The 17,149-nt window shown below is 31.4% G+C and overlaps 1 protein-coding gene across 6 annotated transcripts in view; it reads right to left on the bottom strand.

Annotated features, from left to right (window-relative positions):
* Positions 1–15,310: 15,310 nt before the first annotated feature.
* Positions 15,311–17,149, bottom strand: part of LOC145306254 (calcium/calmodulin-dependent protein kinase kinase 1) — a 93,244-nt gene continuing 91,405 nt past the window's right edge. For all 6 annotated transcript variants that reach the window (XM_080148320.1, XM_080148322.1, XM_080148324.1 and 3 more), the window contains 2 exons: positions 16,298–16,356; positions 15,311–15,668 (listed from right to left, as the gene is read on the bottom strand). In XM_080148320.1, coding sequence (XP_080004446.1) covers positions 15,656–15,668; positions 16,298–16,356 — 72 coding nt within the window. In that variant the 3' untranslated portion in view covers positions 15,311–15,655. The remainder of the gene's footprint in view (positions 15,669–16,297; positions 16,357–17,149) is intronic.

The raw sequence follows: 17,149 nt of genomic DNA, 5'->3' as shown, positions 1-17,149 counted from the left end.
TTTGCATAAACCTGGTATATAGGCTTTATCTTTGGACTGAGATGATAGGTTATTGAAGATAAAATCATTCTTATATGATGAATTTTCCAAAGTTTTAAGATTTTTTGGATAGGCCTCCAGGTTCCGGAGCTCCAGGCCTCCAGGTGGCCTCTGTACAGGTAAAACTGAAAAAAAAAGAGATCAACTTATGAAACAAAATATGCATGTTTTTTCTTCAAATATGTGAATAAAATTCAAAAAGATGCATATTTTGTGTTATAAGTTGACCTCTAACTCTTTAAAAAAAAATTTTTTTTGTTTTTACCTGTCCAAAAACCACCTGGAGGTCTGGAGCTCCGGGACCTGGAGGCCTATCCAAAAAATCTTAAAACTTAGGAAAATTCATCATATAAGAATGATTTTATCTTTAATAACCTATCCTCTCAGTCCAAAGATAAAGCCTATATACCAGGTTTACGCAAATGTGTCAGAACTCCTCCCCCCTTGATTGCTATTTATTGTAATAAAAATAATATTTTACATAATATTCTTAGGTACTTTTGTCAGAAATCAGTTTTCTGAAATGCACATCATGCAACTATCTCTTTAATTGTAGTCGTAGCACCTTACTTGACTTTTTTGTGCAGTATCCAGTATAGCAAGCTACTATCAGATTGTTAATGAGAAGCGAGGTTACTCTTAAATTAAAAATGTCAGAAAGGGCAGCTTAACAGACATGCAAAGGGGGGAGGCGGATGTGCCACTTTTTGAAACCAAAACTAAAAGACAACAAAGGAACTCGACTAAAAAAAGAGTTACAGGTCTGAGATTTTGCATGGGAGTTGCTTTATAGGGGTACAATATGGAACTGTGAAGAAATGGCGGTGCAACCGCCGAAAACCGCCGTTTCCCGCCGAATTTTTTTTTGCAATTTCTCGGCGGTTTTCGGCGGTTGCACCGACGTTTCTTCACTGTTCCATATTGTAACCCTGTAAAGCAACTGCCATGCAAAATCTTAGACCTGTAACTCTTTTTTTAGTTGAGTTCCTTTGACTTTTAGTTTTGGTTTCAAAAAGTGGCACATCCGCCTCCCCCCTTTAAACACATCCATGCAATAGTTAGTTTTTCTAAAAAAAAAGGGAATTACCGAGGAAGTAATCATCTTTTACTAACATTCTTATGACGGATTTCATGATTTTTTTGGTAGAGTAGTAACTTGTGATATCAGGTAAGCGTCAAGTGCAAATATAAGATGAACTTTAAGTTTGTCTTAAATAATTATAAAATTTTGTCTAAATTGGTCGACAAAACGCAAAAAAATGTCAAAAGAAAACCCTGCTAAAAGCAGTCCGACCATCATGAATGTTTTATAGTTAATTATGCTCCAAAATAATTGCAAGGTTGACCCTTAACTGTTCACTATCTGTAAGGTTTCTTTGCTTGGTTACACCTCACAATTTTATATCCTTCTTCAGGAATTTTCCCCTCTATAGGACATAAACAACCCGGCATTTTAACAGGCGGAAATAAAGTTAGGTATTAACAAGGATCACAACATCCATAAGTAGCGAAGCACAAACAAATCATGAATAAGAAATTGGTAAAGAAGATTCTAAAAACATTTGTTGAAATCAATCATAGATATTTGATGAAAAATTATGAAACCTCCCTTAAGTAATTTATATTTTGTATCATGACTGACAGACTGACTGTTAAAAGTAAATTACTTTTGGGATGCTCTGAATAACGTGGTATGATTATAAAAAAATTAAACACTAGACTCGAAACACCGGGAAATGCCTAATATTTAAAAATAACCAAAAACCTTCTAAAAGTTTCGACTACAAACATAAAAACCCCTTAGAACGGCCGGAAATGTATTCTTGACAACCTTATCTAAAAAAATTTGAAAATCAGATCACAAACACCACACTTAGAAATGGGGGGGGGGGGGCAAAGGGAATTGTAAAAAAATAAAAATAGCCGAAAACCAGGCCGACCGCCATTGGTTTTTTATGGTTTATTATGCTCATTGATAATGGGAATGTTGACAACCTACTAATTATAGAGAAGCTTCGCTACTAAAAAGTAACGTGAAAGGGGTCTATGCACGAATGAGATCAAGTGATTATCGGAAAATTCCGGAAACAGTGATGTAAGCATCTTTAATTTCAATTCAATCAAGGTTTGAGTAATATCATTTCCTTAAAGTTAAGCTTTTTGGTCCATCAAATAATTTAAGTACCCAGTTTAAATGTATACCAGTCTAGTAAAAATATCCTATTATACATCATTTATCATGCTAAAAAAAAATAATTATCCCTGTTGCTAAGTTAATGATTAATATTAAAAGAGTGCATTGTAAGCATTTCAACTCGTTACCCAAATATTTAAAAAAGACTTCCCTTGACCAGTCCAGTGGTTAGAGGTCCTTCGCTATACACAGACAAGACATCCTGGTACTTTTATATAAGGGACATATGAAAGGGGAATGAATGAAGTAGACCCTCCACTTTGATTTTAGTTTGAAATCAAAATTAAAATTTTTTTATTGGTATCTTTTTTCAATTGGCTATCTCCTGGGAGTTGCATTATACACAAAAATAGTTATTAACATTTTCGGGACCTATAAGAAGCTAATTGCAAAAAAGAACTACTCAATTCAGCAGTTAGCAAAATTCTTAGGTACACACAGACAAACATTGCTTTACTTTTATTTAATGATGGCACAAGTAAAAATATATTTAATAAGTTTTTAACTTTATTTTATTAGCTTTCGGGAAAAATGAAAAATACATTTTCATAATGGCAATACATATATTGATACAATATTAAACAAGGATGACAACATCCATAAGTAGCGAAGCACAAAAAATCGTCGATGGGAATACGTACAGGTAGATTTAAAAGGTTTTTACTAAAATCAAGAATAGATTTATTGGATAAAATAAACATGAAACCTTGTTTTATTTTGCATGATGACGATAGTCAAAGTGAATTATATTAAAGATGCTCATAACAATGGGACAAATTATTTTGATACAGATATCCCACAAAAGTTTGAAAATTGCATCAAAATAAACAAAGATATGGGGAAATATGTAAAACATATAAAAATAGCCAAAAACCTGATAAAAGGCAGTCTGGCCGTCATGGTTGTTGTATTAAAACGACTAAAAATTTAATTTGTAAATCCTTAACTTTAAAAATTTGGAAAATCGGACCATATACACTGAAGATATGGAAAAAAGTGTTAAATATATAAAAATAGCCTAAAACCTGCTAAAAAGGCAGTCTGGCCGTCATGGTTATTTTGTTTAAAAGACGGGAAATTTAATTTTGATATCTATAACGGAAAAATTTTGAAAATCGGACTGTAAACACTGAAGATATGGAGAAAAATGTGAAAAATATAAAAAAAAAAACAGCCTAAAACCTGCTAAAAAGGCAGTCTGGCCGTCATGGTTGTTTTCTTTAAAAGACGGGAAATTTAATTTTGATATCTATAACTGAAAAAATTTTGAAAATCGGACCATAAACACTGAAGATATGGAGAAAAATGTGAAAAATATAAAAATAGCCTAAAACCTGCTGAAAAGGCAGTCTGGCCTTCATGGTTGTTCCTTTAAACGACGGGAAATTTAATTTCGATATCTGTAACTGAAAAAATTTTAAAAATCGGACCATAAACACTGAAGATATGGAGAAAAATGTGAAAAATATAAAAATAGCCTAAAACCTGCTAAAAATCGGTCCGAACGCCAATGATGTTTTATAGTAAATTGTGCTCCTTAATGATGGGAATGTTGTCAAAAAATTTCAGCATTATATCTTTTATAGGAGCTGAGTAAATCCCATTTCCCCCATAGCGTTACGGACGGACGGACTGACTGACGGACGGACTGACTGACGGACGGACAAAGTGAATTATAGAGTAGCTTCGCTACTAAAAACAGAGGCATCATTAAAATCTAACTAACCAGGACACTTTAAGATTAATTTATGTGTTAACAAATTATGATCATTTTAATTAGTTTTCAGTCAAAATAATAAAATAAACAAACAAGTTTTCTTAAAAAAAACATCAACAAGATTTATAAACAGATTTAACTTACTCATTTATTATCTTTTATTTATCATTTCTTAATTACAGCAAAATGTCACAGTATTGCAGAAACATTCATTGAACAAAAATATCGCTTATCAGCTTATTATCACTTCAGATTATTTATCACTTCAAACGTATTCAAATAATTTGTTTTATGTTTTTAGCACTGTCCAAGAGATAAAGTTGTCTGCAATCTGCATTCGAAAATTAATCTGAAAATAAAAATAATTTTTAATTTTTCGTAAATTAAGAATATAAATCAAATAACAATTACGTCCAACCAGCAGTACTGATTGGGACGGTAGGAAGTGCTATAATAAAGAAAGAGTGACAGCTAAAATCTAGCAGAATAAAGTAACAGAATGTTTGTCTGTCTTTCTGTTTGTACCAAAGGATCTCGCTAACTGCTAAACCTATATGGTTCTCCTTTCAGGGTAGCTTCTCATAGATCCTGGGAAGGTTTATAACTATATTGGGGTAGGGTAACACTACCCTACCAAGAGAAATCGCTCCAAGAAAAAATTCCCCCCACCAAAAAAAATAAAGGGTAAAGTCCCTTTCGTGGTAAAGCCCCTTAAGGGGCGATTCTTCGTATTTTCACAGTAGCTTTATCCTATTTCTAGCCACTGCGGGCCAATTGCCTAACCCTGCAGGGCAAACATCTAACCCAATATAACCTAATCTAACCATAAATAACCAATTAAAAGCCATTTTAAAAATACAACAAATCGCCCCTTAAGGGGTGTTGCCACGAGTGACTATACCCATATAGGGAATGCCTTGGCCCAAAACAGTAGCACTCATTCCCGTGAACTGTTAGGACTTCCAGGTTGAGCAATAAAAGGTGTGAGGTGAGAATTTGATTAAATAAGAGACAACACCCGGCCTCCAACCCATCTCCTCCCCCCCCCCCCCAAAGAAAAATGAAGTAATAAGAACATCTTTTTTGATTATAACTTTATTCAATTACCTTATATGATAATGTGTATGCTGTTAACTAATACTGATGGCTGAGTTACTGATTTTATAAATCAAATAAAATTTATGTCATTATTCCTGAAACAAAAATAGTTGTAATTCATTGTGATACGACTAAATATTATGAATCCTTATACTAAAGTAACAGGATGTCTCTTTGTGTGTTTGTTTGTACCAAAGGATCTCGCTAACCGCTGAACCGATTGGGTTCTCCTTAACAGGGTAGCTTCTCATAGCTTCCGGGAAGGTTTATAACTATTATGGGGGAGGGTACCACCACCCTCCCAGGAGAAATAAAAAAAATCTAAATTGTTTTTACGTTTCTCGATTTAACAAAGAGATTCCAACGCAACATAAACGTCAACCTAACATAGACATATTTTAAATATAAATAAAAACATTTAAAGTGCCACTAGAGGACTCTATGGGCTTAGTCGCTAGTAAATGTATATAGAGGTTCCACTATGTTTTTATTTTTTTTGGGGGGGGGGTCTTGGGCAAGGATAAAAATGGAATGCATTTTTCTGTTTTATCAGGCAATAACCTAAAATTAAAGTAATTGTAAACTTTTACAACTTTTGAATATTAAAAATCTTATGTAATAAAATTATCCAACACTCGAGAATGCCACAATAAGTAGATAGCAAACACACAAAAAAACATTTTTGTTGTAACCAATTAACAACTGAATGAATTTTTAAAAATTTTTTTAGCTTTTTGTGATTTTTAGGGGCAACAATTTACGGCAAAAATACCATGTCAATTATTTTAGAATTATAGATTTACTTTGCTTACAAAAAAATTTAATTAATTCCCGACAACCAATTGAAGAAAGTAGCAGCTGACTAATGTTTACATTTGGTTGCAGAAATCGTCCGCCAGAGTTTCATGTCAACTAATTTTGGTCATTTTCTTTCAACTACTTTCCTCCCCCGAATTCGATATTTATTTTAGCTGTTTATCTTCTAAATAAATATTTTGGAGAAAAAATTTCTTTAAGTAGAAAAACATTTTAAATTTATTTTAGATGTTTTAGGCCAGATATGCAAAGATTCATGACAATTAATCAAGTATTTTTAGAGGAAAATTTATCAAGGGATAAAATAGCTAAAGATAGAGTCCTTAAAAGTTGGGATTTCGGGCTTTAGTAAAAACCTCTCTATATTTAATGCAACGTACAAAGAAACTTAATTTTTTTGAGAGATTTTGAAAAGAAAGAAGGGTGTTTTTATTGTAAAAATCAAATCAGTTACAGGCAACCTAAAATTATGACAAAGATGAGATTTTAATTTTGATTCTAGGCTTTGCATTTTAATTTTGAAAATTTTCGTATGAGCATTGGGATTCTTTCAAAATATTCATGTACTATAAAATGTCATTTTAAAATGTCTATAACTTTTTTATTATTGAAGCTGGAGGCTTCAAATTTTGGGTGTTGGGTCTACTTGTGGCAGTCTTTCAGCAGTTAGAGCGGGGTATTTCTTGCAGGCTTCCTTTAAGTAATAATTTGGCTGGTTTGTTCCTCTACTGTTTTCTTATAGTTTAATTTATTGGTTATGTATACAGTCTTCTACATAAATTGCTTAATTAATCAGAAAAATATATTTGCACATAAATATTAAATGAAATAAATAAACAGAATTGTTCATAAAGCTAATATTTTGGACTTTAGAAAAGCAAGAAAATTTTATAGAAATGGATTATTAAGACTGGATGGGAAATTTTATGAACATACCAGATCCTGTACCAAATCTGTACCATTTTAAATCTCCTTGCCAGTCTGAGCTCTTAGTTGTCCAACTTGGGGCAGTTGTAATATCACAATAGTATTTTCCAGTCTTTGATGTCCATCTATTAGTGGCATCAAGAACAGCATAACCATTAGTACCATCACCAGCTAGACATTCAGCAGGACCTATATAAATTTCAATTCAATTTTATACATAACTCATTTCTAAACTGACCAAGCTATATTTGCTTGATTCACTTCACTACAAGAGAGGTGAAAAAGTTTATTCAATGAGAGCAAAGTGGAGAAAAGGCGTAAAAGCAGGCTACAGTGAAAACACAGGAAGATGAGGGCTAGGTCCAAGTAAACTCCCAGGGGGTTCCAACATGCTGCCTATCTCAACATTAACTCAACACAATCATGAGGATTTACATGAACTATGATGCTTTCTCGTCAATGATGATTTCATTTTATATGTTTATTATGAACCAATGTAATTAATTGATTTATTGTTATTTTAGCATTTAATATCCTTTTATTCTTATATTATCCAAACTTGGCTCATTTACTCATTTTTATCATTTATTTCTTTTTGTGAAATAACTGATGTATAAAGCAAGACTTTAAAGAGTTTCATAAAATCAAGGACAAAGGAAGTTCTTTCTGGTCAACAATTCTAGGAAAATCACGAAACCTACTCTGGAAACCTTCTAGGGTACAGAGCTAAAAAGAAGGTGCAACATACTTGTATTTTGTAGTATTGTTCAATTCAAAAAGTATAAATCATAAGCTATCACCAAACCTCAACCGTCTGTTTACAGAATCAAAACAAAGGCTTCTTACTAAACAATTTAGAATTAGGGAGATTTAAAAAATATTTTATAATAATTCCTGAAATTAAAATCTTTACATTTTTTTCTTATTCATGATATTTGTAACTGTTTACAAACAAAAACAAAATATTTTAACAAATTTTTAATCAAAAGCACTTTGATTAACCCCTCGAGGCAGGTTAAAGCAAAAGTTTCAAAATGATTTAATAACTAAAAAATATCTCACTATATGAATCTATAAAAAATGAAATTGGACAAATTCTACACTAACGAATTGGATCTTTACAGAAAAATTGAAAATAATTAGAAAATAATCTAACTTATGCCTAAAGCTTAAAATTAAATTCATTGTTCATTACTTATTAAACAAGGATGACACCATCTATGAGAACAAAGCTCTGAAACGGTAGGACAAATGGACTTTAACACTTGTAAAATGTGAGAACTGAATAATCAGAATATAAATGTATAAGAGTCGAAGCAAAATTGTAAGTAAAAACTGCTTGATACAGGATAATGTTTATGGACATACTCACATTTCTAGTACATGATTATAGAGTTGCTTTGCTTATAATAATGTACTTTGTTGTCACAGAATTCACATAAAAATTTGTCCATGTTTAAAATGGACATACGGACATTCTGGTAACGATTATGGAAGTGCTCCGCTTTCTAAATCATACCTACTACAGGAATCACCTGCAAAGTTTTAAAATGATTGGACAATTCTAACATGCCTATGGACTGACCAATCCTAATTAGAAAAGCTTCTCTTTGAAAAAAAAATAACCCTAAAATATAAAATACTAAATTCAATTTGAAGATCGACTTAATCTAAAATAAGCATAAAAAAGCATATATTGGGGCTTTACCACACAGTTGCCTATTAAGCACTGTTCCCCTCCTTTTTAATTTTTTTTTGTTACCTTTGCTATACCAAAAGGAGAATTTCCCCTTTGATCGTTTTCAATTTGTTTTACATTAATGGTAGGGAAATGGTGGGGCTCTGTGCTCTACAAGGCACTTTGGGGGAAATTACCCATATTTTAAATGATTAAAATAGTTTGTAAGTTGTAATATTTAGAGAAGATTAGTAGTTTTTAGGTTTAATTATTGCAGTACTTAATAAATCATGATTTCAGGGAAGCTTTTTTATTTTACTTCCCTAATTCGCCACTTTCCTCCAACGTGTTTAGCCATTAGATACAAGAAGTTGCCAAGAAAGTCAAAATTAAACTACAACAAATATCATAAAATGTATGATTGTGAAAATACATAGCTACGAATTTCAGGATTTTATTGCTAGGTGTCGTAAAAACCTTTTTTGAATTTAAATTTGTATATGAGATAAATATTTAAACAATCTTAAATATTTTTCAAAGTATTACAGCTATCCACTCTTTAGGATTTTTAATAGATTTATTCACTATTTAACATATAATTTACGAGTAGTTTATGTTTTAGATAAAATACCTAAAAGTTGTAAAAAAAGTTTAAGTCTGCTCATACATCTTTAAACTAAATGTGCAGACAAACTCTGGCAATCCTTACAGCATGGCTTTTAGTAAACAGAGCAAAAAGTATTAAAATAATGCTTGAGTTTCTTATCAAATTCTATGAAAAGTTGCTTTATCTCATCATCAAGTTTAAACTGGAAATCTAAGAAATCAGCTCTAACGCATTGTTTGCCAGAATAGCCTTCCCTTGTCCCTGCATAAAATAAACTTTCATACCTTGTCATTATAAGATACTACATTTAATGGAAAACTTACCACACACAACAAAATTGGCTGAAATAAAATAAAATAATAAAATAGATTATACATATAATAATTATATTCTCAACTTTTAAAGACCTTCCTAAATGTTTCAAAGTTCCATCAACAAACATATTTTAACTCAAGTAAGGTTTTCGAAAGTTTTAATTACTTATAGCCCAATAATCTTTATGAGACATAATACCTAACGGGAAAAGATCAAACATTTAGGTACTTTCAAATTTTATTGATTATTTTAAGTAAAAAATACTAGCATTACCATTTTCAACAGGGTTGCAAGTTCCAGGAGCTGCCAGTAAAACTTTATTAGCAACATTTGGACATTCATACAAAGAGGTTTCAGTTCCTAAAGTAAATTGAACATACTCCTTTGAATTGAAAATCAGGTCCAGATGCAGCATTTGTATCTCTCAATAAAACCATCCCATCATTTCTTGCAGTTCCACCATAAAGTGTCACAGCTGGAATATTGTACATGATTTACTCTATTTTTGTTTTACATTAGAAAAAGTATTAAAAATAAGTATAAGGTATGAAAAACGTTTTCCAAACAAAAGAACGGATCTAGTACAGTTCCTGGTACATTGTTATTAGGGTCAATTATATCTAAAATAAGTATTTTTCTTGCACTTTTTTTCACTGCAAGATAATTGTCCATTAATGAGTAATGGTCATTCCTGATATATGTAGGCGTTCTTTTCTTGGTTTAAGAATTGTGCAAACATAATATATAAGTTAAGCCTTATGGTCGTAGTAGCTTTACTTTTTACCAGGAACTTTTTATTGTGAACTGCACTAGATCCAAAAGATTAGTAAAAAGTTTTATTGTTAACCTTGAAATTTATCAACAGTTACATGATCAACAGCAACAGCTCCTAAATAAAGTTTTATAAATCCATAAATTTAAAATAATGAAAAGTAGAATTATGGTTCTACTAGACCAATAAGTTCTATTCTATTACCTAAATGTATTAATCATCATTTCAGGACAAAGAAAACATAATTGAAGAACTTAAATAGCAATGAATTTCAACTAAGGAAAAAAATTTTTAAATGAAAAATAACTTCATTTACTTCAAGTTGCATTATTCAACCTTCCTGACATTTTACAACTTATTTCTCAAGCCAATAATAGTACAAAAATAGTATGTACAATATATATCCAAAAAGTAAAGTTCTGTTTCAACACAGAGGAAAAATATTTCTTTGCACATCCCTTAAATATAACATTTAAATACTCTTACACAGCCTTGACTAATGAAGAAAATAATATACCTAAAAATGTTGCAATGAACATGAACAAGACCTTTGATTCCATTGCAGATTTTTCTCTCTACAGATCAAAATTATCAGGCCAAATCCTATAAAAAAATTAGGCTAGTCTAGGAGTTAGGGTTTCCTAACTCTTACATATTTCTTTGGGTGTTTGTAAGTTTACGGTAACTGGACACCTTATTCCTAGTTTAGCCTAGAAATTTATAAATAAGGATAAAAAATATATATGTATTCTATCCACTAAAATAAAATTTACCTAATTGGCAAAAAAATAAATAATTCTTACCTTAATTCTGAAACTTTTGACAGACACTGATACATTTGACAATTTTCAGTCCAGTTTTATCATGATGTACAAGTGTTTAGAAATTATTTAAAATTTTGCAGAAAAGTATTTAATAAAAAATCACGAAACATTTCTTAATTGCCAAGAATAAACTCATCTGCAAATTTCTAGGTGTTTTGTCCCACTTAGGGGCTGTAAAGGGGAAGGAAAAAAAATACCCTTCAATTTTGATTTAAGAAAAATAAAAATTCCTTCCCTATAAGGACATTAATAACTTCCCAGGGATGGGGATAAATCATCTTATTCCACATTTTTAACATATTCATGCTTTATTCTTGTTCTGGTTATTCTAGGACCATTTTTGTTGAAGGTAAATTTGGCCTGCCATTGATAGTGACAAATTGTCAATGTCAACTAAAAGGTATATTGAAAACTAATTATATTCTGGTTGATAGGAAAAAATCTAGGAAGCTATATCAAATTTAACAATTATTATATTTTTGTTAGGTTTTTTACAGTCATCATTGTTTTCAAATAATGGTGCTATGGTAGTAATATTAATTCTAATTAACTTTGCTTTTGAATTAGTAAGCTATATTTGCCTGAAGCTTAAGATGTCGGAAAATGCTGGTCCAAATAGGCTGTACTTTTCAGGGAAGCTTTATAAACGTTTTGGGTTGATTTGTGCAACATTCTCTAAATACCCCATCCACCCTTAGAGGGCTGGAACGAAGCAACTAATATAACCATGTACCTTACATCTTAAAGGCAGGATTCTTCTTTGATCTTTAAGTGACCATCTAAAGAATCCAGAGCATCATCTGCTCGTAATTGGATGCGATACTCTAACACCCAAGAATATTAGGTTAAGAAACATCCAACAGAAAACCAGCCCTTACATAATTATAATGAAGCAAGCAAAAACTGGTTTGCACTGGATGATTACTTTAGATACCAAATTTTTAGATAATTCATAATATTTCTTTTTAAAAAAATTACCCTTGCCCAAATTCTGGATAAATCGGGTATTCAAATTGTTAACCCTTAACGGTCGGGGGGGGGGGCGTTGAACGCCCCCCCATCCGGTTTTTTCTATCTCATTTTCTGTGTGTGAAAGATGAAGAGCCCAAACTGCTTGACTTTTTAAGTATGGGTATGACACATAACTGAGAGTTGGAATTTTTTGAATATCTCCATCCTGGCGGGCACAGGATGCCAGCAAACCTGGCAGGGTCATCCAGGTAAAGAGCAAAAATATTTTTTTGACTAAAACAAAGCATTTTATCATACCAAAATACTAAAAAATCCTCTATTAGTACATCCTTATATGAAATACAGGTGTTCAAGTCACTTTCAGGTTCCAGGTATGATCCTGCAGGTCCTGATCCTCCAGGTCTCCAGAAATCTTTAAAAGGCTCCTGTGGCCGCAATTTTTGACTTAGAGACTTCAAATTTTAAACTTAAGCTTTTCTTACATGTCTACATAACGTATTAAAATTTTATGAAGATCCGCCGCCGTTTTCCCGCCGACCGCCGACTGCGACGGCTGGCAGCTGCCAAGTACAGCTGCGGCCGCTGAAATTTATATTTTGATATTTCTAATGTAAAATTTACATAAAGATAAACATTTTCTGGAAAAAAATTTTTCTTCTAGCTTCAAAAATAAGAAAATTACAGCCGTTTGAAATTTTTAAGTAAAAAAGGACCTAAAAACAAAGGTTGTTAAATAAAAGGGTGAAGGAAGCGAAAATTGACTTAGACTTATAAAAGGTCGGAAATTCATTATCAAACAGGGGACTTGCACAAAAAAAATTAGCCCTCTAGCTCTAATAGGAACTGAGATAATAAGGGGGGGCGTTGAACGCCCCCCCCCCGACTGATTAAGGTGCGGCAAGGGGCCCGACTGTAAAGGGTTAAGCTAAAACTTACTTTCTTTTATTCTTTTTCCAATGAAAAAAGGGACATTGAAAATAATGCCGACTTTGGGATTGTGTATAAATGTAAATAAATAATTATAGAAAAGCTTCGCTTTTAACAATCTTTGGTACAAATTTTGGTACATACGAAATAAGGCATAATAAATCACAATACCTTTTATTTATATAATTTGCAGCATTACTAACAGACCGTCGAACCAAGTTAATCACACTAACCGAAAAAATCACATATCCTCAAAAGCAATATACAGAGAAGGTCGGAAATTCAATGTGAATTATAGTGTAGCTTCACTACTAAAAATATAAGTGTACTAAAAAGAAAAAAGAAAAGATATCAGTTAAATATACTTTATTAGATGAAGTAGAAAAAGTGATACAGATACATTTAATAATAGCCAAGATATTCCAAGAAAAAAACAATAAAATTACCAAAAAATGTCCATTTTAATTCAAAAGTTATATAAATAAGAGTTAGGGTATGTCAAAAAGTCTTTCAAATTGCAATAGGGATGTTAAAAGTCTACATTTGATAATAAAAATAGTTTAAAGCAAAGATAAAACTACATTTTTAGGGAGGGGTCGGGGTTAGGTGAGGGGGGAAAAGACATTTATATATTAAATATTTAAATGTTTAAAAAGGGAACATAAAGAATTATTGAAACCATTACATAAAACAATTCATTTAGAACCAAAAAAATAGTCAGAAACATTGAAAAAATTTTAAGAACATAAATTTGAGCGCAATATTAATAAATTTGTAAAATTTTAGTGGTATCTTTTTTAATTGTAGTTTTTTTAGATGTTAAAATTCAAAAAAAGTCTTTTTAAAAACTTTTTATGCAATAAAAAATGAAAATATACCACTATTTAAAATTGCATATATATCTTATTGTTATATTATATTTGTTTAATAAACAGATAAGACAGATAGATTTGTGCAGAGTAGTAAAAAAAGTTGTTTTAAGCGAGGCATTCAAGAGAAAAATCTATTAAAATCAAAATGTCTTATTTTGTAGATTAAAAAAAAGGATAGAAAGGTAATGGAAAAAATGAAAAGTAGGAATAATAAGGAGAAAAAGACAAAAAGAAGGGTTAACGGAAAGACAAATGGAAAGGAAAAGGGAAAAGAAATTTGAAATTGTAAGAAGAAAAAAATAAGTTTAAACTGAAAGGAAAAAGTAAAAAATAGATATGAAAAAAAAACATTTTTAACCCAACAGATTTTTTAATTTGAATGCAATAAACAACACGGTGCTTGCTTACATGTGAAGACCGGAGCACCGAAAACCCCCCCCCCCGCTTAGTTTTGACAAAAATCAAAAATAAGGGGGGGGTAGTTTTTAACCCCCCCCTTAATTTTGAAGAAAATCAAAAATAAGGGGGGGGTAGTTTTTTCACTGTACAACACGCCAGAAAGTTGAGCGAGGTAAATCAAGTAAATTCAGTATACCAGAGGGGAAACCTTATTACAGGGATATTCATGTTTTGGGGCATAATTTCCTTATTTATTGACTTTGGCCAGTAAAAGGTTTTAATTTTGCGCAAAATTAAAACCTTTTACTGGCCAAAGTCAATAAATAAGGAAATTATGCCCCAAAACATGAATATCCCTGTAATAAGGTTTCCCCTCTGGTATACTGGATTTTCTTGATTTACCTCACTCAACTTTCTGGCGTGTTGTACAGTGAAAAAACTACCCCCCCCCTTATTTTTTATTTTCTTCAAAATTAAGGGGGGGGGGGTTAAGTCTTTGCCTTGCTGAGCACTTTGCCTCCTTGCCGTTTTCCAGACATTAAAAAACTACCCCCCCCTTATTTTTTATTTTTGTCAAAACTAAGCGGGGGGGGGGGGTTTTCGGTGCTCCAGTCTACTACATGTAAGCAAGTACCAACAACACTTTTTGTGCTTGCGGTTATAAGATCAAAAATTTAATTTTTATAATCACAGAGAAAGAGAGATATATAATATATAGATAATAATTATTATAATATAAGAAATATATCATATAATAATATATAATATATACACAGTTTTTTTTACATAGTTACAAGTCAGAGATACAGTGATGGAAAAATGGGAATTAATCTTATAAATTTTAAGATGAATATAGTTCCCTATATTGCTGTAATAAGAATAGGGAGTAAGATTATATTATCTTCCATTGCCCACTCCCTGTATCTCTTTTTAAAAAGAGTAAAATTAGCACAAAAAGCTTTTACTTTATAAATATAGAACACTTGACAATATAATGTCCACAGTTTAATTGTTTTTATTTCATTTTTATAATAAATATAAGTTTTAAAACATACATTATTATTTAATTATGAAAGTTGCTGGTAATTTGTACTTAGACATCAGCAAAATAACAACTCTATTGAAATATTTTTTTTTTATTATATAAAAATAGTTTTTAAAATTTTCTTTAGTCGCAGTTAAAGAGTGGAGAAACTTTTAGTAAGCAAAGACGATATTCATTGATTAATTGATTGATTGCCCTGCGCATGGCAAGAGAAGAAAGTTGAGTACGCGGCATTTTAAAATTTATGTTTCATCAGCTTGAAAAATTTACCATTTTATGTCAAAATTAATGAACTTCGACTCAAAATGCGGGAAATAATCAGCTGGTGCAGTGTTTTTTCTTTGTTACACAATCACAAATGTTTTTTTAGGCCTCCTTTAAAAAGGTTTGTTTTGTCGTTGATTTTGAGTGGGTGACGAGTTTGAGACAAGTTGTATCCGGTTCAACTACTTCTCAGCAGCTCCGTCTAAATAAGATATTAAATTAAGTAAATTAGTCTCTGTTTTGATGTCTATCTATCCATCTTTATGAATATCCTTTAGTCTGCCTATCTGTACGTCTCACAGTCGGTTTGCCTGTCTTTCTTTTTTTCAATAGACCAGTCTCTTTTAAAAAAGGTGAGGATTATTAATCTTATCAGCCAATTTATCTATCTACCTGTCTTTTACTCTATCTACCTATCTACTTGTCTTTCACTCTATCTACCTATCTACCTGTCTTTCACTTTATCTATCTATCAATCTATCTACCTATCTTTCACTCTGTCTAACTGTATTTCTGTAGTTCTGGATATTTATTCTCTCTATCTAGCATTCTATTTTTTGTCAATCAGTCTCTATATCTATCTATCAAGGACGTCCAAGCTTTTTATTTTTAAGGGGTTAAATTGAGGAGTTTCAAAGGTATGGGCGGGGGAAATCTAATGTAATTATAAAATTTTGAGGTGGTAAAATGAGAGGATGCTAAGTTGGAGGGGATAAAAACCCATTTACCCCCTGAAGTATGCTATCTATCTATCTAGACTATGTGTATACCTGTCTCCTCCGACTCTGTCTCTGGAAGTATGGTATCTATCTATCTAGACTATGTGTATACCTGTCTCCTCCGACTCTGTCTCTGAGAGGGAAGGCAGTCTGTTCCCGCGACTTCTTCGACTAAAAAAATAACAATAATTATATTTAAGTTACAGGATGTCTCTCTGTCTGTGTGTCTATAACAATGAAGCTTATTACAGGTCCAGATAAGATTTATAACTATTTTTGGGGAGGATACCACCACCCTCCCAAATGAAATCGTACCTGGGAAAATTTAATTTTTAAAATTAAAATGTAAAGTGGAGAGTTGACTTCCACCCCCCCCCCCCTTACTATAAGTACCCCGAAAGGATTCTTAGAGCGTAGCCGCTGGCAATTTTATCAAAGTAAAATCTAACCTGCTTTACTTTGATTTTATTTGAATTTATAATATTTGGTCAGTAGGTTGAATTGGTCATTAATGCACATTAAATGAAAATTCATTATTCAATGAAAAATATGAAGTAACAAGAAATAATATATTACATGATATAGATAAAGCTAACTAATTATAAAACATGCACAAAAGGAACACAGACATATAATAAAAAGTTAAAAGAATATTAGTTATTTATCGCATCATATTGTAGTTTGTCATAACTTACTATATATAACTAAAACTACAAAACAGGATGTAATTGTTATAAAAAAACAAGTAAAGTAGTGTCCATTTTCATGACATTAATAACAAGCATACAAAGTTTTAATTATAAGTAAATCATTTGACAAATTTTGTAAATTGATAACTTCATTTTTGATGAATAATAAGCAATTTATGATTTTTGAGTCAGTTTTGCTGAGCGTCTTATCTAAGACAAATGAATGAAAGTACAGAAAAAACCTTATTATAGTATAGCTGCGCTTCTAAGAAATA

Source organism: Acartia tonsa, chromosome 14 (assembly GCF_053477335.1).
Source record: "Acartia tonsa isolate MP-2025a chromosome 14, ASM5347733v1, whole genome shotgun sequence".
Lineage (NCBI taxonomy): Eukaryota > Metazoa > Arthropoda > Copepoda > Calanoida > Acartiidae > Acartia > Acartia tonsa.
This window is presented reverse-complemented; position numbering and strand designations above follow the sequence as displayed.